General features: G+C 39.1%; 2 protein-coding genes across 9 annotated transcripts in view; both read right to left on the reverse strand.

Annotated features, from left to right (window-relative positions):
• Positions 1–26,958, reverse strand: part of LOC109920931 (CDK5 and ABL1 enzyme substrate 1) — a 230,551-nt gene that overhangs the window by 60,163 nt on the left and 143,430 nt on the right. The gene's annotated exons all lie outside the window — the stretch shown is intronic.
• Positions 1–26,958, reverse strand: part of ptdss1b (phosphatidylserine synthase 1b) — a 33,256-nt gene that overhangs the window by 3,633 nt on the left and 2,665 nt on the right. For both annotated transcript variants that reach the window (XM_048595566.1, XM_048595567.1), the window contains exons 4-11: positions 25,543–25,667; positions 23,620–23,778; positions 20,409–20,560; positions 19,211–19,352; positions 16,802–16,914; positions 9,569–9,634; positions 3,440–3,539; positions 564–632 (exon numbers count right to left, since the gene is read on the reverse strand). In XM_048595566.1, coding sequence (XP_048451523.1) covers positions 564–632; positions 3,440–3,539; positions 9,569–9,634; positions 16,802–16,914; positions 19,211–19,352; positions 20,409–20,560; positions 23,620–23,778; positions 25,543–25,667 — 926 coding nt within the window. The remainder of the gene's footprint in view (positions 1–563; positions 633–3,439; positions 3,540–9,568; positions 9,635–16,801; positions 16,915–19,210; positions 19,353–20,408; positions 20,561–23,619; positions 23,779–25,542; positions 25,668–26,958) is intronic.

Consider the following 26,958-nt stretch of genomic DNA (forward strand, 5'->3'; position numbering starts at 1 on the left):
CCCGAAACGTCAGCCTTCCTGCTCCTCTGATGCTGCTTGGCCTGCTGTGTTCATCCAGCTTTACACCTTGTTATCTCAGATTCTCCAGCATCTGCAGTTCCTACTATCTCTAGAGTAAATAGGGAGTTGTTCCCACTTCTAAAAGGAACATGAAGGAGAGGGAAAAGACTTAAAGAGATGTTCAAAAGAAGCAAGGTGATGTGAGAAAAAAAAACTTCTTCACGTAGTGAATAGTTTGGGTATGTAATGTAGTGCCTGGAAATGTGGCGGAGGCAGGTTCAATTGAGGCATTCAAGAGGGCATTGGATGTTATTTTGATAGAAATAACGTGCAAAGGTCTGGGGAAAAAAGCAGGAGATTGGCACTAGTTAAAGATCCATGTCTGAAGAGCTGGTACAGGCAGCCGAATATCATCCTTCTGCATCATAACACTTCTGTGATCTCAGAATGCATGAGGAATTAAACCAGAGATCATGCTCAACAGTAACATACCCTAAATCTGAACAACCTTACGCAGTAAACAAATGTTTACAAGGGAGTCAATATCATGTTCAAAAACTCACTTTTTCACGTTGTCCGAAATGTTCAGCATACCACACCATTACAGCGAGACAAAGGAAGGTAATGAAAGCCTGAAATAAAGCAAAAACCTAATTTGGTAGTCTGCACTGAATTCTATATTCTACGTCTACCTCACAAGCAACCTAACAAAGAGTAAAATGAAGTATCATCCAACACTTTCACTCATTTTTCCCATTGTACAAAACTAATGCAGGACAACAAAATGATATTATTTTTAGTGGAGGCTGGGAGTTAATCAGCAAACTCTAAAAGACCAGGACCTGTCTGAGGAGCCTTCTCAACTCTTTGTACAGCATTGCTCAAGAGTTCTACATACAAATTAAATTGTATATTAAGCTGTGAATAAATTACTGTCCTATATATACTCAGAAAAAATGATTTAATAATGAAATCATTCCCTTTTATCCAGAAACATATTTGTGACAAAATGGATTTTCATTAAATAAACAAAACATGCTGCAAATACTCAGCATCATAAGCAAGCACTTTTTTTTTTTAACTGGAGCATAGGAAGCTGAAAGGTGACCTTATAGAGGTTTATAAAATCATGAGGGGCATAGATAAGGTGAATATCTTCCGAAGGGCCATATTTTAAGGTTAGAGGAGAAAGATCTAAAAAATACATGAGGGGAACTTTTTTGTGTGTGGAATGAACTTCCAGAGGAAGTGGTCAATGTGGGAACAGTAACAATGTTTGAAAGACATTTGGATAAGTTAATAAATAAGAAAGGTTTGGAGGGACATCAGCCAAACGCAGGCAGGTGGGACTAGTTTAGTTTGGCATTATGGTCGGCATGGACTGATTGGACCAAAGTGTCTGTTACTGTACTGTATAACTCTATTCTGGGAAAACGACTCATTTGAAACAGCAACTAGGCTCTTCTCTCTAACCTGCTGCATATTTCCAGATATTTCTGCTTTCATTTCAGATTTCCAGTTTGGAGTTTTTCTTTTTTTAAAATTTATCGACTCAGTGAGCTTTGCAGATACTTTCTTTTGTGGGTTGCAAGAACAAAATACAGCACTTAAAGCTCTAAATCTGCAGTGCCTAATTGATTAATCTTTAAATTTGGTGACATCAAGTCATGTACAAAGTTCGACATTAAAACTAAACAGCTGACAATGCTTTAAATAAAATTTTCACTACTTACATCCAATAAAATCTGGTAGTTGCTGATATTTTCTGAGCCAACGTTCCCAGCCCTTAACTGAGCCAACTGTTGTGTTTGAATTTTTGGAGTGTTCAGGGAGTTAAGCTTCTATGCAGAGGGAGCTCCTGGTATCTGGGGCAGCCAGGAGGGTGGGAGTCTTCCTGGGTGGGAATACACTGCTTCTTCTGCAGCACTGCAAGTAGTTGGCCCCATTTTTTACTGCACAACCCACAAATGCAAAGCTTGATTTTCAGCAGGGGCACCAATAAAATGAAGTGTCAAGTCAGAGTGAACACTGACCAAGACAAACATGTGACTGTCGAAGGTAATACCAGTGTCTTGACATAAATGTAGTTAGGCCACTGACAACAAGATTCACATCAAGTAAAACAGAAATGATAAAATAATAATCAAAATTATAAATTAAACTGAAGTTACAGATGCCTGTCGAGCTTTCATAACAAGGCAGGAATGCAAAAGAAGCAAAACCTTTGAAAATCCCTACTCTATAATGCTGAAACCAAGCTATAAACCAGATATTATACCTGTAATATGCAAAGATTGCCAGCTTTTTGTTACGAAATAAAACAAAATCACACCTACTGAGGTATTTTCAACACTATATGTTAAACCTTGAAAGGAGTATTAACTTCTTAATGTGATAGGCCAGTACTAGACTGATAAAAGTAGCTTCTCACTATTACACAGACAGTGGTTCATTTATGGAATGAATTGTCAGAGGAAGTGGTGGATGCAGGTACAGTTACAACATTTAAAAGACATTTGGATAAGTACACGAATAGAAAGATTTGCAGGGATATGGGCTCAACGCAGGCAAGTGGCACTAGCTTAATTTGGGAACACGGCCTGGACTAGTTGGACCATAGGGTCTGTTTCCATGCTGTGCAACTCTATAAGTTGATGGAAACTGAGTCACAATAACAGAAGTGAAGGAAACAATTTCACAAAAATTTGAACTTCCCTCAATTATAATATACATGGTAAATGATTCTATCAGTTACAAATAATTTTACTCCTTCCCAAATTCCCTTCTTCTCCCAATAAAGTGATCAACTTATTAAAACAATTCATTGACACAGCGACCAGAAAGGTGCCGAGTGATGAGAACTTCCCCTGTTGGGCAACAACCACAGTGCACAAACTCACAAGGAAAACAAATATGACTGTCCTTGATCATCCAGTACACCACAACCTCCCCCCACCTCCCACCACTGCTACCCCCACCCCCACCCCCAACCCCAACCCAGGCTCAGATGGTGGGAGCGCTTCCCCTCACTCCACAAACAAAATCAATGCTTTATCCCACAATCTACCCTGCCCAACTTGGGATCTTCACAAAAGTTCCCTCCCCTCAACCCCAATCCTCTTTCACACCTCTCCGCTTCCTGACCATGACCCTCTGGTGCAGACCTCTCATCCTGGAGCCAGCTCAAGGCCTCACTCCGACTGGCTGCTGCTCCTGGGACATGGAAGGGTGGTGGGGGAGAAAACATTACTGAGGAGTTGCTGTCAAAATAAGCCAGGATCTCGCTGCTGCTGTGACTACACCCTATCCCACGACACCCAGCCCAACATAAATTTCAGGGCCTTAGTTAACAATTGAGCTTAAGGTTGAATGTAGACATCCTGCTGCAACTTGAAATTAATACCAAACTTACTAGAACAATAATGTTGAAATTTCTTACCATGCAAATAAGCCAAAGAATGACGTACAGTCCCACTGTTTTAGAGAACAAATCTTGACCAAACTTGATGCACACTAGCGCTTCCAGAAAAGAAATGGCACTGTTAACATTTAAAAAAAAAAGTTAGACAGATCTCATCAAATAAGTCCCGAGTCACAGCCTGCAGTCCATAGCCTACAGCTTTTAGGATGAATTTGAAGTTTTCTAGATGTCACAAAATGCATTCAAGAAAAATAAATTTCTTCCTGCTAAGTAGCTTGCTGTGTTATGGACCAGGCCCAACCCCCTCAAAATATATTAAAAAGGTAGCCTAGACCCTAACATTCTTTTATTTTAAAGGTAAGTGTAAGGTGTTGGGTTCCAGACGCAAGTTGATTGGTCATATTACTCCACATTAAGCAAAACAAACTTTATTCATACACTATAGGTAAAATATAAAAGAAAAAAATAAAGAGAAGAATTGGCTTAGTGATAACTCTATTGGAATGCTTAACAAAACAAGAGATACAGTAACTACTACTAATTAATTGCTCTAATATAGTAACATCCAATAAACATAGCCTTGACAAAGGCAAATTCAGAAAACAAATCATCTCATATGCAACTCCAGCAGCAGGAAAACACCGAGAGAAAACTCTGAGATAGTGTGGCAGGAAGGGATGTACTGCAACTTCCAAACCGTGCCGAGACCGCAGCAATAACTGCTGAGAGCTAAAACTAAAAATCCTGGTTTTGTGGGAGCTTTCCCCACCCATTCAGGCTGCTTCTATTGTTCCAACTTTAAAAGAAAAACCCAAAGGCCTCAGAAGCTGTTTACTTTAACAGCTTTCAAGAGACAGCTCATCATCTCTGCCTCAAAACCTCTCTTCAAACTAAAAAGAATAAAATACACTTCTTAAAGCCATAGTATTGTTATAACTGCAATAACAAATTTAATGTTACATTGTTTGTGGTGAGTCAGAAATGAGACCGTGGTGACGATGATGTGGGAAACTTGTGAAGTTCCTCAATCCAAGCCTACACAAGATGTTTGAGGTCTGGGAGGATCTGATGTTAGAACTATTATGCAGGTGTAAGCTGTGACTCCATCAGTACTATTCTCACATAACATATTCACTCATTTCTTTGGAGTCCACGGGCATTTTCGCACTTGTGACTAGCATGGGCAGGAACTTTCAAATTGCTGTGCATCACCGTGCCTGGGAAGGAATCTCACTCTCAGCTCTTAAAGTCTCAAAGTTGGGATACAAACATACTCCAGGACCCAAGCATTTGAAAAGAATCAAGATTATCACTCCAGTGCGAGACTGAGCAACTACTGCACTATTCAGGTGCCTGAATATAAAGGATTCCGTAATACTATTTCAAAGAGAGCAGGTGGAGAGTTCCATTATCCCGGACAATAATTTATCCCTCAACCAAAATGACATTGTTGTTTGTGGGATTTGTTGCCTGCTGCATTTCCTACATCACAACAGCAACTACACTTCAAAAGAGGCTAGTTTTAAAGTAAGGCAAGGAAAGTGGAAAAGGAGAATTTACCGAACGGAATGCTCTGTGACACAGTGGAAGGCCAAAAAAGATTAATGGATGAGCAGGAGATAATGAAAGGCAAAGAGAGGTTGTTGTGGAACAAATAAATAAACAAAAGGAAGTGTACCGAGGATGTATAATTGGGGAAAGTTTAATCATCGTTAATAGCTAACATTTAGAAACTGCTGAATTCTACAATGATTAGAGATGGCTGTAAAGTGTCTAAACAGTTAACTTGTTGTTCCTTGAGCTTATGCTGAAGTGGAAAGCGGTAAAGCTTCTCCCAGTGATCAGAGGCAGCAGCGTCAGTAACAAACTGCACGCCGCAGCGAGGGGGTATGTATTGGAGGCTGAGCATTCCATACACCTTTACTGAGATGGGACTTCAAAATCTGGACATTTTTCTTTCCTTAAGATCTGGATGTTTTTCTTTCCTTTCGACTCGGTTTCATTATTTGCTGTTTTTTTTTAAATTCTGGTTTTTGTTATCGAGCTAGCACTGGAGAGTAGCAACTTTTACACTTTTCACTGTATTCCTAAAGTGCATGTGATAATAAAATGTAATTCTAATCCTAAAACAGGAGCAGGACTAGCCCACTTGGTCCATTGAGAACATTCCGCCATTCTTTACGATTCTCTACCTCAACGCCACATGCCCACTTTCTCTCCATTCCCCTTGACACGTTTAGCTTCTAGAAATTCACCAATTCTTTCTTAAATAGTTTCCGTGACATCGCATCCGCAGAGTTCCTTGGTAGAGAATTCCGCAGGTTCGTCAGCCTTTGAGTGAAGAAATAACAAACTCGGCCTGTAATCACCTGCCGTCCTGAAACTGTGATCACCCAGCTTTGTTCTGGACATGCCCCCACCACCCCAGTCAGGGAAAACATCATCCACACATCCAGTCTGTCCAGCCCTGTCAGAATTTTGCACATTTCAATGAGATCCGCTCTTACCCTCCTAAACTCCAGTGAATACAGTCCCATTCAACCCAGTCACTTCTTATACATCAAAATCAATCATTCCAGGAATCAGTCTAGATAGTCTTCACTACACTCCCTCTATGGCAATTATATCTTCATTAAAACACAATGTTCATTCTAAGATATACCACTGTGTCACCGCTCAAAGGCCCATACATATCAAAAAGAATGTAGGTAAGGAGATCAAAACTGCACAATATTGCAGGTGTGGTCTCACCCTGTATAGCTACAGCAAGACTTCCTTGCTCCGGTACTCAAACCCTGTAAGGGTACTCATTTCACCTGCATTTGGAGAGGCAGGGATTAATCAAGAACAATCAGCATGATTTTGTTAAAAGGAGCCTCTGTCTGACCAACTTGATTGAGTTTTTTGAAGAGGCGACCAGGTATGTAGATGAGGGCAATGTATTCGGCGTAGTCTACTTGGATGGGAGACTGATAGCAAAGGCAACAAGCCATGGCATCCAAGGAAATTTGGTAAATTGAATTCACAATTCGCTAAATGGCACGTTGAGGGGTGTTTTTCTGACTGGAAATCTGTGTCCACTGGGGTTCCCAGGGGTCAGTGTTGGGTCTCTTGCTATTTGTGTTTCATATAAATGATTTAGTTTTGAATGTAGGAGGGTTGATCAATATGTTTGCAGATGTTGCAAAAATTGGTGGTTTGGTAAATAGTGAGGAGGATAGCCTTAGGTTAAGAGAGGATACAGATGAACAGGTCAGACAGGCTGATCATTGGCAAATAGAATTCAGTCTAATTAAATGTGAAGTGATGGATTTGGGCAGGACAAACAATGCAAGGGAATACACGATGAGCAGTAGGACCCTGGAAAGAACCAAGGATCAGAGGGATTTCAGTATGCATATACACTGGTCCCTTAAGGTCCCAGGAAAGGTGAATAAAGTAGTTAAGAAGGCAGATGGTATACCTGCCTTCATTAATCCAGGCATAGATTCTAACATCAGTGAAGTTATGCTGGAACGGTTTGAAATGTTGATTAGGTCACAGCAAGAATACTGTGTGCAATTCTGGAATTCACATTTTATGAGAGATGTGATTGCACTGGAGAGGATGCAGAGGAGGTTTGCAAGGATGTTGCCCAAGCCAGAGAGTTTTAGTTATGGAAAGAGGTTGGATAGACTGGGGCTGTTTTCCTTGGAGCACAGGAGATTAAGAGGGGACATGTTTGAGAGATATAAAATTATGAGGGACATAGACAGGGGTTGACAGGTAGAAATCTTTCCCCTTGATGGAGGGATCAATGACCCAGGGCATTGATTTAAGGCAAGGGCAGAATGTTTAGAGGAGATGAGAGGTGAAACTTGAGAGCAGAGGGTGGTGGAAATCTGGAATTTCCTGGCTCCAAGGGTAGTAGAGGCAGAACTCCTCATAACATTGAAGAAGTATTTAGATGTGCACTTATGATGCCAAGGCATACAAGGTATCAGCCAAGTGCTATATAAAATGGGACTTGAATATCTAGGTAGCTGTTTCTGACCAGTGCAGTTTCGATGGGCCTTCTTCTGTGCTGTAGGTCTCAATCTCTCTGACTCTCGTGCTGTAGTGGTACGGCTACCTCTAGACCAAGAGGCCTGGGTTAAAATCCCACCTACTCCAGATGTATGTAATAACATCTGTGAACAGGCCAATTAGGAAAACATCAACTCAAATTCTCTCGGAATGAAGGCCAAGATACCATTTGCCTTCCCAACTGGTTGTTGCACTTGTAAGGTTACTTGCTGTGCCTGGTGTACAAGAACATCTAGGTCACTTTGTACATCAACCTTTCCCAATCCATCAACATTTAAATAATATTTCAAAGTCACTTTGTAATATAGGAAACGCAGTAGCTAATTCAAATCCAGGAAGATCCCACAAACTGCAACGTGATGAAGCCCAACTAAGCCGTTATGAATTATTTTTCCAAGTTTTCATTCATGGGATCTCAAGCGCATTGCTGTAGGTCTGCAGTCACACGTAGGCCAGATCAGGTAAAGACACAGATTTATTTTCCTAGAGGACATTAATAAACCAATGGCCAAGGAGACTCAATGAATTCAATAGCCTACACCTCCTTCTATGTCTTACGGGCTTTTACAAAAATCAACAGTTCCCATTAGAATAGCTTTTATTTACAAATTTTTATTTGCGTCTACCACAGTGAGGTTCAAACCCATGTCCTCAGAACATTAGCCTAACGTTCTGGAATACCAGTGCAATGACATTTACACTACGCCATCCCCTCCCTCTACAATTTAGGGCACAGTAGCCGGGACAACGCGACTTCTTTACATTGAAATTGTATAGTGGGCTCTTTCATACACACACGAGAGCAAAGAAAGAGCCTTGTTAAACATTGTATGTGGGACACTACACCTGCAACAGTGCAGCACTCTTGGATGATTTCACTGGAGTGTTAGTTTAGACCTTGTTCTCAAGACTCTGGAATAGGCCTTCAACCCACCACTTGGTGACTCAAAGGTGAGAACATTCCCAATGAGTTATTTCTGATGGAAAGTACACATCTATGACGAGCAGCACATTAATCTTAGTTACATTACTTACATTCTACAATACGTTACAAGCACAAAATTCACCGTCCAATTGTACGACGGCTTTCTACCTTCAAGTGGATTTTCAAAGTGCAGAAATAGGATTTTGCTAACAGGCTAGTCACAAAACCGTACTAACCATTCAAGAACAGAACTGATTTATCAACATTTGTGGTACACAGTGATAAATAAATTGTTCTGGATTTTGACAATGTGTTCGTAACTGCGATCAGTATTCCTGGTTCTGATGAGAGTTTCAATCTGAAACGTTAAAATATTTCACTGTCCACAAAAACTCCCTGACCTGCTGAGTTTTTCCAACATTCTCTTTTATGTTCAGTTTGCAACCAGTTTCATTGTTGCGAATGGTGTAAACATAGTTCATTGCCCCTTAGGGCATATGCTCAAGAATAGCAGGAAAATGTCTTGCATTTAGCCAGCCTCATTTAAATAAACCTTCCTGATGTTTGCTTTATTCCAGGATTACATTAACTACACTTTTAATGTCTCCCTAAATTTCAGTTCTATAATGTTGAATTTAGCGAAGTTAGATACATTTCACGATACTTGTTAGTAGCAATAATACTAATTTCATAAATCAATTATTCCAGAATCTATGTTTTTAACTTCCAAGTATAAGTGATTAAAGTATCAGCTATCATACAATTCTATTACATATTATTTGTAGAATTATTTTGCTCTGTCCATATCCGAGAATAAAATTCACAATATGTTTTCAACCTACCACCAGAGGGCACGCAAACCCTATTAGATAGGTTTGTATTTAATTCACAATCTCCACATTTCTAAAGTTTTGGTTCAGTTTACATCAGGGCAGATAAACAGGAGGCTTGAAGCAAGATAGAAAGAACATCTGCTTTCTTTCTGGAAGTTAGATGAATTGAACTGATCAAAATGTTTAAGAGAACGCTGCATCGTTGATTAGGAGGTATTCTCGTTTTGCTTTTAGTCAATTATTGATAGAAAACATGCATGTTGAAGAGTTAAATATCATAAAATTAACATGGTTGAGGAAGAGTTAAAGAAATAACCAACTTACCCAAAAACCCAGCACTGTGTCCCTACTCTTTTACACTGAGTGTCAGTGAGATAAGCATAATACTGCCTGAAAACAAAACATTGAACAAGTATTTTATTCACAAGTGTCACAAAATCTATACTGCAAGTAACATCCATTTTTGTAGCTCATGCTACATTCAATTACACATTCAATAACTTGCAATTCAACAGCCCCTTTAATGAAGAATATCTTCACCAAACAGCTCATGTGCATAAGCAGTGAGTTCTGCTCAACAGCTACTCATAACTAGAGTGCCCACTGTAATACTAAAGTTATACACTAAAGTTCTTCTGACTTTGATGATGAACAGATATGTTTAGAGCTCAGGTTTTCTTTGTAATACAGCAAGAAACTGGGAATTGGGATGGAAAAACGGTTGAGAAAAGTTCAAGTTCATCCACAACCTGATGCCAGATATGTGTCTGAGGAACGTGAAGGATTGCAAAGTTGGGGCAATTATCTGGAAACTGATTAGATGCCAATGGATGAGTACTGCATTATGAAAAAAGGAACCAAGACTACAAACTTGGGCACTGAAGATGACTGGCATTTCTCCCCCTCCACTCCTGCCTCAATGCTAAACTTGTGCTAGCTAGATTGTGACAGACAACAGTATAAGCAAGTGAAGGCAATGCTGAGGAGGCAGACAGTGGTGAAAAGTTATGCAAGAATATGTTAAATGCTACAAGTGACACAACAGAGGATGTCACTGGTGACTTTAAAGTGCGTGTTCTGAGCAGTGCAATAGAAGTAGAAATTTTAGGAGACGCAAACATAAACCAATGATCCTCAATGACAAAAATCACGGAATTACTCTTGTTTTTTTTCCAAGAGTGTAATTCAATCCCCTTTAAATACCTTGTTTGAGCCCACTTTCCGCCACACTCTCAGGCAGCACATTCTAAATCCTACCGACTGTGTGAAAAGGTTTCTCCTCATGTCTCCCTTTTCCTCTGCCAATTTCCTTAATTTTGCACTCTCTGAATCCTGTTCCTTCCACCAGTTTATCTCGATCTACTCTGTCCAGATCCCTCATAATTTTGAATACCTCCACTAAATCAGCTCTCAACCTTCTCCAAGGAAAACCGCACCATCTTCTCAAACTACCTACATAACCAAAGTTCCTTAACCCGCGACACATCTGTGAATCTTTTCTGCACACTCTCAAATGCCTTCACATCTTTTGTGAAGTACAGTAGCCAGAACTGGACACAATACTCCAGCTGATAACAAGTTAGTGTTTAATTGAGGTTTTGCATAACCTCCTTGCTCTTGAACACTCAACTTTTTACTGAAGCCTCAGATTCTGCATGTTTTCTTCACTGCACTCTAAACCTTTCCAACCACCTCCAATGATACACATTTCCACCCAGGTCCCTCTGCTTCTACACCTCTTGAGAGAATTGTATTCTTCATTTTAATATTAATATTCTTCCCGCCAAAACAAATCACTTCAAGCTTTTGCTCTTGTTGGAATTCTGGTCCTTGAAACATTTCCTCACTAAAAATCACTCATTGATTGATATAGTTTCTTCTATTAGTCCTTGGTTCCATTTCACCCTGACTAGATTCCTCCTTATCCCATTGAAGTTTATGTAGAAATTCTACTTTAAATTGTTATTTTTTCTTAAGAACGTCCTGGAATATATTGTTCCGAACTTAATCCACTCTGCAACCGTGGGTCTATTCTCAACTTTGAAAATAAATGAGTTTGAGTGAGTTAAACTCCACCCTCTTTTTTTAAAAAAAATTCATTAACAAGGTGAGAGTGTTGCTGGCTAGGCAGCATTTAGAGGGCAGTTCAGAGTCAACCGCATTGCTGTGTATCTGGAGTCACATGTAGGCCAGACCAGGTAGGAATGGCGGTTTCCCTCCCTAAAGGAGATTAGTGAACCAGATGGGTTTTTCCCAACAATCAAAAATGGATTCATGGTCATCATTAGATTGTTAATTCTAGACTTTTTTTATTGAATTCAAATTGCAACATCTGCTGTGGTGGGGTTCAAACCCGGGTCCCCAGAATATTATCTGGGTTTCTGGATTAACAGTCCAATGATAATATCATCAAGCCATCAGCTTCCCTGTTGTCACAATGATTAGATCAAACCCAATATCTTCTACCTGTGCTATCCACCTTTTTATTTGTAAATGTTCTTCACTTATGGTGCTTTTAACTTTTAACTCTTTTCTAGTGTTTGCTGACGTCACTTTAGTCAATAATGCCCTGTTACCTTTGTTAGGCTCCTTGTTACTTCTAGGCATATACACTATTTCAATTTTTAATTAATTCATTACTATACTTTATTACCTGCACATTTTTTCTTATTGTCCTTTGACAGATTACAAAATAAGGAAATGACAGACACTACAAATAAAAACTGTGTGTCTGTCTTCACAGCAGAAGACACAAAGAACATTCTGGAGATAGTACTGAATCAAGAGTCTAGTGAAAATGAGAAAATTAAAGAAATTAGCAGTAGTAAAGGAATAGTGCAGGAGAAGTATAATGATTTTGAAACCTGACACATCCCCTAGATTTGGTGGTCTGCATTGAAGGGTTTTAAAAGGGGATGCACACATTGTTTTAATTTTCTAGAACACTCTGGATTTTAGAACAGTTCTAATGGACTGGAATATAGCAAATGTAATCGAACTATTTAAAAAATCATGTGATGAACGAGAATTGACATGCAAGGGAAACAAGAAGCAAATTACAGCAGATGCTGGAATCTGTACTGAAAACAAAAAAAAATGCTGGAAATCACAGCAGGTAGGCAACATCTGTGGAGAGAGAGCAAGATAATGTTGCGTCGAGTTGACTCATCAGAGCAAACTAAAGAGTCATCTAGACTTGAAATGTTAGCTTGCTTTCTCTCCACAGATGCTGCCTGACCCACTGTGATTTCCATCATTTTTTGTTTTCAGTCTAAAGGGAAACTGTTTGACGAGGGGAAATCAATAGATGCAGCGTATGTGGATTTTTCAAAATCCCTTTAATGAAGTGCCACACAAGATGTTATTACACAAAATTACTGCACATGGCATGGAGGGTAATATATCAGAAAGAATGTAGGATTAACCACTCACAGAAAACAAATAGTAGGAATGAATGGGAATTTATGGGTTTGCAGGCTGTACATTGCTAGCTGGCCCACAAGGGCTAGTGCCTGAGCAGCAATCATTTACAATCCAAATCAATGATGTACTTGAGGGAACTGATTTTTACAAACTAGGTTTACTAACAATAGGTGGGAAAATGAGGAATGTAGATGTTATGGACAAGGAAACATGAACTTATTCACTTAGAAAGGAAGAGTACAGAAATAGAACTTTTCTAAAAAGAAAACTGAACACCCTGTCTCAGAAGGTATTGAAGGCAGGATCATTGGGTTTATTTTTAAGGCTGACGTAGATGATGATGTTAGGCAGGAGAATCAAAGATTATCATAGGTGAATGGGAATGGGAAATTTGAAACACAACCAGATCAGCAACGACCATTCTGAATGGCGGAGAAGGTTTGAGGGGCCCAATAGCCTGCTTCTGCCTCTAGTTAATGTGCTTGTACTGGTAGACTGCTAAATGTTGCTAGTCAGAGGGACTTGGGTGACCTTGAATACGAATAACAGATAGCCAACATGTAGATACAGCCAGCTTCAGGAAGGCAACTAGAATACTAGCCTTTATCACACAGGGCTTGGAGTTTCAGAGTAAAGAAGTCTTACTATAATCATACAGGACTCTGATGAGGCCAGACCCAGAGTACTCTATGAAGTTTTAGTCTCCTTACTTAAGGAAGGATATACTTGCCTTGGAGGGAGTGCAACAAAGGTTCACTAGACTGACTCCTGGGATGACAGGATTGTCCTATGAAGATTTATTGTGTAGAGTAGACCTATATTCCCCTAGAATTTAGAAGAATGAGAAGTGATCTAATTGAAACACATAAAACTCTTAAGGGACTTGACAGGCTAGACACCAGCAAGAAATTTCCCCTGACTGGGGAGTTTCCAACCTGGAGTCACAGTTTCAGAATAATTGGTCAGTCAATGGGCTAACAGTCTTTGGGATTCTCTACTGCAGATTTTCAGAGGTTCAGTATATTCAACACAGATCTTTAGGCACTAAGGGAGTGATGGCGTGTAGGAGCAGTGTGGAAATATGGAGTCGAGGTGGAAGATCAGCCACAATCTTCCTGAATGGTGGAGCAGACCCAAAGGGCTGGCTGACCTATTTCTGCTCCTACCCCTTTTTGTTAGAGTCATACAGCACAGAAACAGACCCTTCGGTCCAATCAGTCCATGCTGATCATAATCTCAAACTAAACTAGTCCCACCTGCCTGCGCTTGGCCCATACCCCTCGAAATGTTTCTTTTTCATGTATTTATCCAAATGTCTTTTAAATGTTGTAACTGTACCTGCATCCACCACTTCCTCTGGAAGTTCATTCCACACATGAACCACCCTTTGTGTGAAAACGTTGCCCTTCATGTCTTTTTTTTAATCTTTCCCCCTCTCACCTCAAAAATATGCCCCCTAATTTTGAAATCCTCCACCCTAGGGAAAAGACAATTGCCATTCACCTTATCTATATCCCTGATGATTTTGTAAACCTCAATAAGGTCACCCCTCAACCTCCAGTGAAAAAGTCCCAGTCTCTCCAGTGTCTCCTAATAATTTCAATCCTGCATTCCTGGCAACAGTCAGGTAAATCTTTTCTAAACCCCCTCCAGCTTAATAATATTATCTTCTTAAAGACAATTAAAAATGGCAATATTGTTGGTCTAGCCCACAACATCTATATCCCATATTCAAATAAAGGACACTGAAAATAAGTAAAATAATAAACCCTGTAAGAATATAATGGGGAATTCAATAGAAAACATCTATCAATGAATGTTTAGTTAATGATAATTGACAATTAACTGTTAAGTTTTGTTTAAATTCAACGGTCAATTAACCAAAACATTCTCCATGGCAACACCCCTATCAATCAAGTCTACTTGCTGACCAATCAGCACTCTCCTCTTATATAGTATAACGTCTTTATTCCTTAACTTTGGTATTTCTTGTAAGTTGTCTTGATGAGTGCAAGATGTAAAGCTTTGAAAAATTGTGATTTCTTTCAGCAATATTCAAGTTCTGTACTACTAAAACAGTGCAAGTTTATTTCTCAACTGTCAGATTTCCAATACTTCCTTCTCTGATCTTCACATTCACCCTCTTCAGATCTACATCACAGCTTTGCTGCTACCCTCCTCTTGGATTAGGCCTTGGGAACCAATGTTTTCCCTTCATGTCAAACCACAGTTTCTGACACCTTTCCACTCGAAGATGCAGTCCTACTCCCTCCACATTAATTTCACCTCTACTGGTGTTTCAACGGTCCCACCATATGCTAACATTGGTCAGGACCACAACATCAACATGACACCACCTGACCAAAGGTACAGCTCATAAATTTAGATCTATCTCCCAGTGTCAAATCAAAATTTGATGGCTCTGTCTTCCTCCAGGCAGGATCCAACCTGCCTTCTCACCAATGCTATTTCTCCTTTCCAGTGGAAGACCTCAAACTCCTTCCAGCCCAAGTATCCTGTCCCTCAGTCCAGCCCCAACCCCTAGCTTCTGTTCACTGTCACACTTCCTTGACTGTTCTGACCAGCAATGGCCTGTTTTTACTCATCCTTTCACTGAGTAAATGTCGGTTTCCAACCAGCTATGTATAACTTACATTGTAAAATGGTGAAAGACAAAATGTAGTAAATCAATAAAAGGAACACGTGATAAACTAAACACAGCAAAAAATATGAAATAAACACGGAAATAAAGTCATACAGTTTCACAGCATAGAAAGCAGTCCTTCAACCCATCATTTCCATGCTGTTCAACAAGTACCTATCTACGCTTCCTATTTTCTCCAGCGCTGACCTACAGCCTTGTATGCTATGGCATTTCAAGTATTCATCTAAATATTTCTTTAATGTTGCGATGGCTACTCCTTTGCCAATCTTTCAGGCAGCAGTTCCTTTGCTTCCTGTCACTAAGCCAATTTGGGATCCATTTGCTATATTCCATGGGCTCTTACTTCCTTGACCAGTCTCTCATGCAAATTGTTGTAGAAAGCCTTGCTGAAGTCCACGCACACTACATCAGACATGATCTCCCCTTGACAAAAATCAGGCTCTTTGATTAATCTTTGTTTCTGCAAGTGGTTTGACTCTGTTGCTCAAATATTTTCCAAACATTCCCCTACCACTGATGTCAGACTCACTGGTCTATAGCTCCTTGGCCAATCCAATCATCCCCAATCATCCATTTGAATACTGTTGCATCAGCTGTCCTGCAGTCCTATGGGGGCGGTCCTGCTCACAGACAGGATTTGAAAATTAATGTCAGGGTCCCTGTAATCTCCACCCACTCTGGGCCTGGCAATTTATCCAAGTCAATCCTGCTAAAACTGCTCATATTTCCTCCCTCTCAGTTGTAATTTATTCAAGTATGTCACAATCCATCTCCTTGATTTTTAATCCTACATCGTCCTTCTCTATCATGAATACATATGCAAAGTACTCATTTAAAACCTCACTTGTGACTTCTGGCTCCACCATATTTTCCACTTTGGTCCCTAATGGGCTGTACTTTTCCCCTCGTCATCATCTTGTCCCTAATATGCTTCTAAAATGGACTTTATTTTACTGATCAATCCCTTTTCATGCCCTTCTTGCTTCTCCAATTTCCTTTTTCTTAAGTAACCCCTGAACTTTCTATACACCTCTAGAGCTTCTGGTGTTTTGAGCCCTCCATTTCTACTGTAAGCTTCTTTATTTTTTAAAACCTTATCCAATTCTGGGCTTTCTCGATATCAAAGGTTTTCTGCTGTTGGTCCCATCCTTCATCTTTACACAAACATATTGGTTCTGTGCTTTCACTATTTTCTTTTTGAAACACTTCCACTGCTCTGATGTAAATTTTCCTACAAGTAGCTGTTTCAAAGCAGATGGTATATAAAAGTGAAACTGTGAAAGAAAAGAGGAAAAGGAATGAGCAAGATTGAGGAAAATTTAAGAGAAAAAAGCTGAAGACAAATACACAGAAGGGAACAAGAAATTATCAGCAGTAGATGACGATTAGAAAATAACACATTTTTTCTACACGCAATCAACACTACAGGAGATCAACAGTACATTTGAAAAGTGATAAAGCTGCTTTACCGTACAGTTGGAGCTGTGATTACACCAACGAAGAGAATTCTACCGTAACTCAGCACATGGCCCGCTTGAAACACAAAGATGTGCTTCAAGAAAAAGGTGTTCAGTTCAGTCAACTAAATAACAGAAAAAAAATGCTTAATGAAGTCAAATAACTCTTTAGCTTTCTTAATATGACATAACTTGGTATATAATTTCACTGTTTTGCATGGAGATATTAAGACAGTTAAATCTTTCACAACAGAAATGTACCTGTGACAAAAACAGAAATTGCTGGAAGAGATCAGCAGGTCCAGCAGCTTCTGTGGAGAAAAAGCAGAGTTAATGTTTTGGGTCCAGTGACCCTTCTTCACAACATGTTGCTTGAGTCCTTAGTAAGGGTCACTGGACCTGAAACTTCAACTCTGATTTCTCTCCATAGATGCTGCCAGACCTGCTCATCTTTTCCAGCAATTTCTGTTTTTGTTTCTGATTTACAGCTGCCTCAGTTCTGCCGGTTTTTAGAAATGCACCTGCATAAATTTCACAAGCTAAAACCTGAATCATTTACAGGCCGAGTTACACAACTTGATAAAATATTCAACTAACGTGTCCAAGGTTTTCCAATGAAAATTGGTTGATATTAATGTAATCTATCAAATCAAAGCTTGCTGAATATACACAAAATGTATTACCGAAATGAAACCAGAATGTAATGACGTGCATGATGAAAAAGAGCACAGAATTGTCCTGAAGACTGGTTTAAATATTCACCTTCTTCCTTTTAAATCTGTGATCACTAATTAAAACAACAATTTCATTAAAGATGCAATATAAATATGAAATGTCCCAAGACACTTCACAGGAACATTATAAAACAAAGTATGACAGCAAGTCACATTAGGTGATATTAGGTCAGGTGACCAGGCACTAAGTGGTACGTCTTAAGGAGTGTCTTAAAGGAGAAAAGAGAGATTGGCAGAGAGATTCAAGGGAAGTATTCCAGAGCTTGAGGTCTAGCAACTGAAAGACATCCACCAATGTTGCAGAAGTTAAAATGGGGGAGCTGAAGTTGGCAGAATTAGCTGAGTGCAGCTATCTCAGCAAACTACAGAAATCACGAGAGGGCAAAATCATGGAGGAATTTGAAAACAAGGATGAAAATTTTAAAATCACAATGATGCTTGGCCAGAAGACAATGAAAATCAGCAAGCACACAGGTGATAGAGGAATGGGACTTGCTGTAAGTTAAGACATGGGCCTTAGAGCTTTGAATGAACCCGAGTTTGTGAAGTTTATGTTGGAAACTAGCCAGGAATGCCCTGAATAATGGAGTCTGCAGATAACAAAAGCAAGAAAGAGGGGTTTCAACATCAGTTCAGAGGAGAAAGGGATCAATAAAGTAGCATACTGTTGGTAGAAATGCAAATCCTTCATCAGATTTGCATTTATCTCATCACACATTTAAAAAAAGCTGTGAAATTTGATAAGACCACATCCTTCACAGTTACATTAACATTAATTGCCAGTACCACAAAGAGGAAATGAAACAGGCTAAAAAAACTGTTGCTATCCTTAGAACTTCAAGACTGCCTACCAAATATAGTATCTATGTTGAAAATTCCAAACAATATAAAGCACCAGCTTTCCATCTCCCTCCAATGCACCCAGATTTAAATTTAAATTAATTAATAAGTACTAAAATATACTTCAATTATCAGGTTTTCATCCCGCCAGCTCAAGGCTCCAAATTCAGCAAAGATCTATCCAGTTAGATGTCAGTCAACATTCCCATAAGGAACAACACAGTCTCACACAAGGTTGTAGACGTGCTCGCCGAAAAAATCTTCTCAAAAACTTTAAATAGTCTCATATATTTCACTGTCTCAAGCACTGAGCAAGTGACCAAGCCAGCAAACCCAAGCAGAATGTTCAACTAAGCGTCCTTTCAAATACTGCAGCTCGGGCCAAACCAATAAAAAAAAGGTTTTAATAACTCACAAGCCACTCATTTACAGAAGTGAGAAAATGGGTCCGAGGTTACACAGTTATCTCACTGGCACGGCCACACCTCCCTTTCTCTCCTCTTCACTTATTTTGCCCTCTCCCATTGTGCTCCTTCCTTCTCATAGTGTTTTCTCTTTTTCCTTGATTTTTATCCCACACTTCCTACAGCATCGACACTACTACGTGAGGTTAGACAAAGTGACGAAAAAGTGTGAGAGGTATAATTTCAGGAGAAATGGATATGAGCTAGTAGGTAGAGCGCTGAGGCAGATCAACCATCTGCACAACATGATGCACAGTGGGTGGTGGATCTGCTTTCACCCAATTTCTAGCCCTATTGAAGTTGAAAGTTGCACCCAATAAGTCACAATGGAACATCTTTGTCAGAATGAGAAGTCATGTATGCTCTCCAGATTTATTTTTTACCTGCCAGATAATCAGGAAGAGGTAGATTCCAGCCACTCTCTGAAAGGAGGATTTTGGGTCAAACCAGCGAACGTATGTCCAGCTGGCCGGAGTAAACTGCAACACTGCCCGTTTCAGCTTTCCACTGGTCGTGTGTATTGCCCTGATAAAGACACATGGTATTAGACATACAAGACAGAAAAGTGTGTGTGTGTGGGGAGGGGCATAGGGGGAGAAGAAATAATTGATGAAGTAATTAAACTACAGAATGGAAAAAGGAGGAAACAGAAAACGTTGAAAATACTCATCAAGCGACACGTTAAACAAGGAGGTTTGGAAAAGAACAAAAAAGGAAAGGTCTGATGAGGTGGGAGAGAGGGGAAATTAAAATTACAAAAGACTTGATGGTGCAAGGCCAGATACAGTAGTAATAACAGGACAAGGAAAGAATAAAAAAAAGGCAGCAGAGTCTAGCACCAGAGGGCATAATCTCGGAATAAGAGGTCACACACTTAGACAGAGATGGTGAGGAATTTTTTTTGTCTAAGAGGGTATCGAATCTGTAGAATTCTTTACTGCAGGGGGCCTCTGAAGCTGGGTCATTAAGTATATTCAAGGCTGAAACTGAATTTTTAATCAGTAAGGGATCAAGAGCTGTGGGGGAAAGTCAGGGAAATGGAGTTGGGGATTATCAGATCAATCATGATGTCACTGAATGGTGGAGCAGATTCGATGGGGCGATTGGCCTATATTTGTTCCTACATCTCTTGGTCGTATATCAGAAATGATAGTGTTCAGGAAAGACTGGTAAGTTTGGGGCTCTTTAGAAAAGGAAAACTATGGACTGGTCTGATACAGGTCTTTAAAATTTTGAAGACGTTTTATTTGGATGAAGATAGTGAAAAATGCTTTCACTTGTGCTCCAAAAAACTAATAGAGGCCATATACGTAAGGCAAGTCATTAATAGGTGCAATGGAAAATTCAAGAGGAAGGTTTTCACCCAGAGCGCGGGAGGCGTAGCTGAGATAAATAACACAGATGTTTTTAAATGGAAACTTGATAAGTGCATATGAGTGGAAGGCAATGCTAATGGGTGGGGTCAGATGAGGATGTAAGAAGCTGCCCATGTAGTGTATAAACACCAGCACAAATTGTTGGGACAATTAATGTGCTGTTATTCTTTGCGATGTGGAACAAACAAAAACTCAGGACACTTACTTAAAACTTCCCCAGTGATAGGTTCTCATTTCTAAGAAGCGACAGACCACCATACCAAGCCAAATGCCACCTCCATTGCACAGAAGAATGTCAAGAATAACCTGATCCCACCAGCATTCAGCAAAGTTGGGCAATAGGTGCATGAAGAACAGCTAAAAGGCAAACAAAAGAAATGATGCTGCATCATATAAATAACAAAATCAATGTTAACTTATAGCAGTTGAACAGTTTAAAATTTATTAACAGAATAATATAAATATCTCTCAATGGGTTCCTATGGTACAACGTTAGTGTCCCTATCTTTGAGCCAGGAGATCTAGGTTCATGTCTCATCTGCTCCACAGCTGTGTAATAACAAGTCTGAACAGGTTGATTAGAAAATATCCCTAAATATCTCACCATCACACCTAGTTTCAAACACGTGTAGAAAGGAAGCATTTAAAAATCCATCACAGCCTTGAGGTCACTGCAATGTAAGGTGTATAAAACCTAGATTCTGGAATTTGTATTTTTAAAAAAATAAATAGAGACAGATGGACTTCGGTCAGTTATGTCAAGATTTACTTTTTCTGTAAAGACAGGTCAGAAAGTCATTTGGACAGTGACCTAGATACATCAATTCCAGGAAGGCACATGACTTCAGTAAAACACCTGGGAGAACCCTGTAGAGATGATGGATAAAATGTTTATCATGCTGAGTTCATAACTGAGACAATAAACACATTAGGGCATTACTTATAGAGGTTTGTAAAATCATGTTGGGTATATATAAATTAAATAGAAAATGTCTTCTCCCTAAGGTGGGGGAGTTCAAAACTAGGGGGCATATTTTTAAGGTGAGAAGAGAAAGATTTGAAAGGGACCTGAGGGGCAACCTTTTCACAATGAGGGTGGTTCATTTGTGGAAAGAACTGCCAGAACAAGTGGTAGATGTAGCAGGTATAGTTAAAATATTTAAAAGACATTTGGAGAGTTACATGAAAAGGAAAGATTTAAAGGGATATGGGCCAAATGGAGACAAGTGGGACTAGTTTAGTTTGAGAAACTTTGTTGGCATAGACAACTTGGACTAAAGGGTCTGTTTCTGTGCTATATGACACTCCGAATCAAAAAAATCCATTCAGTTTTCACTTCAAAATAGAAGGTTCTAGGTCTCAGTTTAGAAGAATTCAGTCCTCAATTCACAAGATAGAACAATTTCTTCTGGCAGAATAATCAACTCAGTTCAGGGGAACCAATCAGTGACTGCAGAAATAGTTTCTACTCTGTGGAACTTACAAGCCAGACCAGTTTAGATCGAAATTTAATTATTAGAACCGAGAAAGTTTTACTTATCAAAACTATGAGGAGCTCATGCTAGCAGACTCAGGAATTGTAAAACTGCCTCCAATTCCAAGAAAAAGAAATTGGAAAAGTTAATTAAGTAAAAGCTTAATGGGACAAAAAAACCCTGCAGATGCTGGAATCCATGGTAAACAAACAGGAGGCTGGAAGAACACAACAAGCCAGGCAGCATCTGGAGGAAAGGAGCAGTCAACGTTTCGAGTATTACCCTTCTTCAGGACTGGATGTGGGGTAGAGGGAGCTCCTGAGTCCCCTACCCCCACATCCAGTCCTGAAGAAGGGTAATACTCGAAACGTTGACTGCTCCTTTCCTCCAGATGCTGCCTGGCTTGCTGTGTTCTTCCAGACTCCTGTTTGCCTACCAAAAAACTTATTGGGTTGAGATGGGCATGAAAGGTCCCGTTTCTCTGGAATTAAGTCTCCGTAACAGAGTGTTAGAAAACATGTTGAAGCTCTCTGTTTTAATGTGTTTGTTAAGATCTTTCTAACTGTCTTCTTTATTTGTATACCTTTGTTTGTTTTTGTTATCTTTTGTACAATAAACTCATGTTCTGTTGTTATGAGAATGCATGAGTTTCAGTGACTAATCACTACATTAACCAACCACAAAACATTAAATAAATGACCTATCAAGCCAGGTTTCGTTCTGGGATTTGACATTTCCAGGATGATCATAACAACATGGTGTTGTTCCTAGGGATTACTCTGCCCTTTCCATTCTTCACCGAGAAGGAAACTATCCCCACCTCTCAGCAAAAACATGGAAAAGTTTACGTGAATAAATGGGATCTTGCCAAAATTGTATGCATCTTGAGAACCAATTTTAAAATTAGATCACCAAACAAATGCTATTCCACTACTCAATTCGGAGTTGAAAACTGGAGCCGCTACCACAAATAACAGTATTGCAAATTAATACCTTCTGTAGATCTATAAAGAATAGTTACAGCAGAAAATACAAATTCACATAATACTCTCCAGGAAACAATTCTTGGTTAATTTACAAACCCTAATTATAGCATTGGCTGGACAATACCTATTCAGCAAATGCTTGTGGAATCAACTTGTAAACTCAACGGTTGCCATAGTCTCCATGGGATTAAAGTGTCTTAGCATATACAAAAGAGATTGCAAACTGTAATTGAGGAAGTTAAACTAAACTAAGTTTTCATAAAAGCAGCATACTTTTTCCAATAAGTTTCCACCATCATTGCGCTCTCTCTTATAAAAGTTATTTTTACAAAGTCAAATGATTTTGTATTCCCTCATGGGCATCACTGGCATTTGATGTTAATTCCTAAATACCAGTGAGATTTATAAATTCATACAAATTTTCCATGTTTTGAAATCATGACAGTTTTATTCCAAGCAGTAGGAAACTGGATTGCAAACAGGATCAGGGACTTTGATTATTCCCCCATTAGTCTAGGAAAGCGTGTTACCATTTTCCATAGCAATTGTTAAAAACCTGCTTACTCAGCACAGATTGGGACATGAACCTAGACTGTTTCTTGACACGTTCTCCTTATTAAATGCTCAATTTTCAGATCTAATATTTGTAAAAATCAAAATAATAAAACAAACACCAAGTATCTGCTAGTCATATGGCTTTAGTGTAAGAGCACAAGAAAATTTACTGTCACTCTGTAACTTGGTTTGGTAGTTAAAAGACAATGTCTTGTTTCTATTCTGTACCATTCCTCATTTAAAACAATCAAGTTGAGATTGACATGTCAAGATGCAGACATAGTCTAAAATAACACAAAATACTTCAAAATCCTGAGGAGGTCTTGATTAAACAATACGATCTGTAATTTGGTTAACACAACTTAATTACATTCGCAGTTATAACTCTGGTAATGCATACCTCCGTTAACTCCCAAGTGATGCTAATAGTCCAGCAAAGTCCATAGCTACGTATTAGTAACGCTTTCATAGCCCAGCCCCAGAAGTGTCCAAATGCAAAGATGTCAAAATGGCTGAGAATCCTTTCCCATGTGATGACATGGCAGTTTACTGCATACTCCTATTAAAAACAAAATACAGCGAAATTGCTATAATCTTCAAAGTTAGACATGGTAAAAGCCTGACATAGATGAATGCCTTATCCAGCATTCTTTTCATATAATTTCAAAATCAGAGAAAATATTAAAACGAGGTATTCTTGAAACGATGAAACAGAACACTAAAGAAGGAACAGTTCTCAAAGGCAATAAAAGGATTGGTTACTTTAACTGGATTTCTGTTTACATGGTGTGAACAACAAACATAGTAACCAGGTTGGCAAGTTTGCAGAGCTGTCATTATACACAGGTATCAAAACTAAAGGGAGCCAAGTATAAATATTTTCAAAAAAGAATCTCATTGAGAATGCAATTCATTCCCAAAGATCAAGCTTATACCCACTTAAAATAAGGAAATTATTCTCCCACCAGATGCACAATCTGATGTAGTGGTTTGGTTAGCTCAGTATGTTTACTAAAAGCCATCCAATGTTTATTGAGCAGAGATTTTCTTCCTTCCCCTTGCCATGGAAAATACAAACTCTGGGAAGGTTTTTAATGTAACTGACCTCCAGGGTACCTAGAAGAAGGGAGTCTCGAGCTGATCCATAGGGCATAATTATATGAGACATTGTTTTATCTGAGATTTTTACAGCGTGTATAAAATCCTTGGGAAAGAGAGGGTAAAATTGTGGTAAAAAATTGATTAAACGCATAACATTTAGAATAATAGATTTTTTTTTAGAAAAGGTCCCATGCATTTCAACCACAAGTCAGCAAAGAAACATTAAATTCACATTTCCATAAAATCATGAATGTTGTTCCTTGACTGAGCCAGGAGAAAGTAACTTCAACAAGACCAATTCCTCTCAACAACACTGCAGTTTCAACTTTCTCCCTGAAATGTTAATCATAATGATCAGAGAAATGAAGAAAAGTCAATTGCAAAATACGATCTGTGACTTTAGTTGAACTTGGGTCTCCTTGCTAGGCACTGACCTGTATTAGAACAAACTAGCAATCTTAACCAAGCATTTCCATAGAATTACTCTTCAAAGGTTACTTATTTACAACAGAATAGGCAGGCACCTGATTCCAAATTGCAAAATATCCTTCTCACCTTACTAATAATGACAGGATTTACAGTTGTTTACACATACATTTGGTTATATGCTGTCAAAGGACAACATGAAAAGAAAACAATTTAAAATTGTTCAACTAGTGATAACTAAAGAAGAATATTTCTAAATTAATTCCGGTTACATGCTTTGACTAGTCACCGTTGCAATGCAAATGTTACCATTTGTACATCTAAGGCTCTAACTGCATCAATGCTCATCTGTTAAATTGAGTTTGACTGACTCCAGAGTATTTCATTTCATGTATAGCACATTTGCCATTGATTTAATTTACTGCAAAATAACAGCAACTCTACTCATCCATGAAATAATATTCTGATCATTTGAGAATTGAACTTCACATCAACTGAAACAATAAAACATGTGATGTTTACAAATATCATACAAGTCAGTCACTTGATTAAATATGTAGTGAAAGTGAAGAAAAATAAGATTACAAAAGTGCTAAATACAGTAAGGCACTGTAAATGAATGCAAAAAAAAATCAATGAATTTAAATACAATACTTTCTGTGTGTCTTAGATTTTTCTCCTTGGTGAAAATGCTAAGGAATGACAAATGATAAGAGCCAGGCTTTCAATCTTCATGAAAGTATCGTTACAACAGGGGAGCAACTGGATAATCTAAATGCACTCCTGTTCTACATACCATTACATCTGCTTCACGTGTGGCATAGCGTAGATTGGGATCCAGCCAATACATGACAGATTTCACTTGTTCAAAATTCAGGAACAGCAGAAACACCAGAAAAAGGAAATACAGCACGCTGAGGCCTGAAGTGACACACAAAATGAAGCAAAACACATAGTAAACAATACGTTACCCAGTGATGAGGGGAAATTATGAGGTGTACTTGTTCAGATCTACAAGCTTTTAGTAAATGCAATTAACAGACCCTCTAATCAACCAAATAACAAAATAGCTTAGAATAAGTGAAAAATGAAAAGTTTAGAGATTTTAATTGAAAAATTTCAAAAAGTGAATTTGTGAGTCATTTAATGGCATCAGAACAGAAATGCGCAGCAATAGAAGGATTAGGTGCAAATTTTCTAACAAACTATCCCCAAAATGGTGACTCAATGGCTAGCACTGCTGCCTCACAGCTCCAGGGGACGTGTGTTTCGTTCCAGCTTCGGGTGACTGTCCATGTGAAGTTTGCACGTTGCCCCCATGTCTGTGTGGGTTTCCTCCAAGTGCTCTAGTTTTCACTCACAGTCCAAAGATGTGCAGATTCCCCTATGGTGTTCAGGGATATGCAGGCTAGGTGGGTTAACCATGGTAAATGTGGTACTGTCGGAAAGGGTAGGATGCTCTTCAGGTCATGGCTTCAATCTGCGCCATAGTGATCCTATGTTGCCCACTCAGAGCTGAATTAAATTTCACATTTGGGATCACCCAGTTTGCAGTTGAAATTCGAACAGAACATGTCTAACAGCAATCTTTTAGGCCAGGTTGCCTCTGAATTTTGCATCTCACCAATTCCTCAATTCAGTAAATAACTTCACTGAGTCTGATCCACTATTCAGCGAGATCACTACTGAACTAAAAATCCTCAATTCTACTTTGAAATAGCAAGAACTGCAGATGCTGGAGTCAGAGATAACAAAGTGTGGAGCTGGAGGAACACAGCAGGCCAGGCAGCATCAGAGGAGCACGAAAGTTGACATTTTGGGTCGGGGCCCTTCTTCACCCCTGAATAACACAAACTCACAAAAAGGGATGTGTGTTCACCACATTTGAACCTAAGCAGTGCCCAATCCACCTCAGGTTACTCTGGAAGGGAAGGTGTCTCAAAAATTTTGAAGGTGCAGCTAGCTGTCTCATTCTGTTATACAGTAAACTTAAGTGTGGTTTTCTTCACTAACAGAATGAGGTCATCAAGCCAAAAAAACATTTTGCCAATCAGAAAGGATGAAACATGAGCAATGTGATGGAATTCAGTGCCAGTTTGATGCCTGGAATTTTGAGGTTGGACATCCCAAAGACTGTAAACCACAAACATTCTCACAGAAACCCGACAGAGTGGAAACAGGCCCTTCGGCCCAACAAGTCCACACCGAACCT

Source organism: Rhincodon typus, chromosome 4 (assembly GCF_021869965.1).
Source record: "Rhincodon typus isolate 14 chromosome 4, sRhiTyp1.1, whole genome shotgun sequence".
In the NCBI taxonomy this organism is placed as follows: domain Eukaryota; kingdom Metazoa; phylum Chordata; class Chondrichthyes; order Orectolobiformes; family Rhincodontidae; genus Rhincodon; species Rhincodon typus.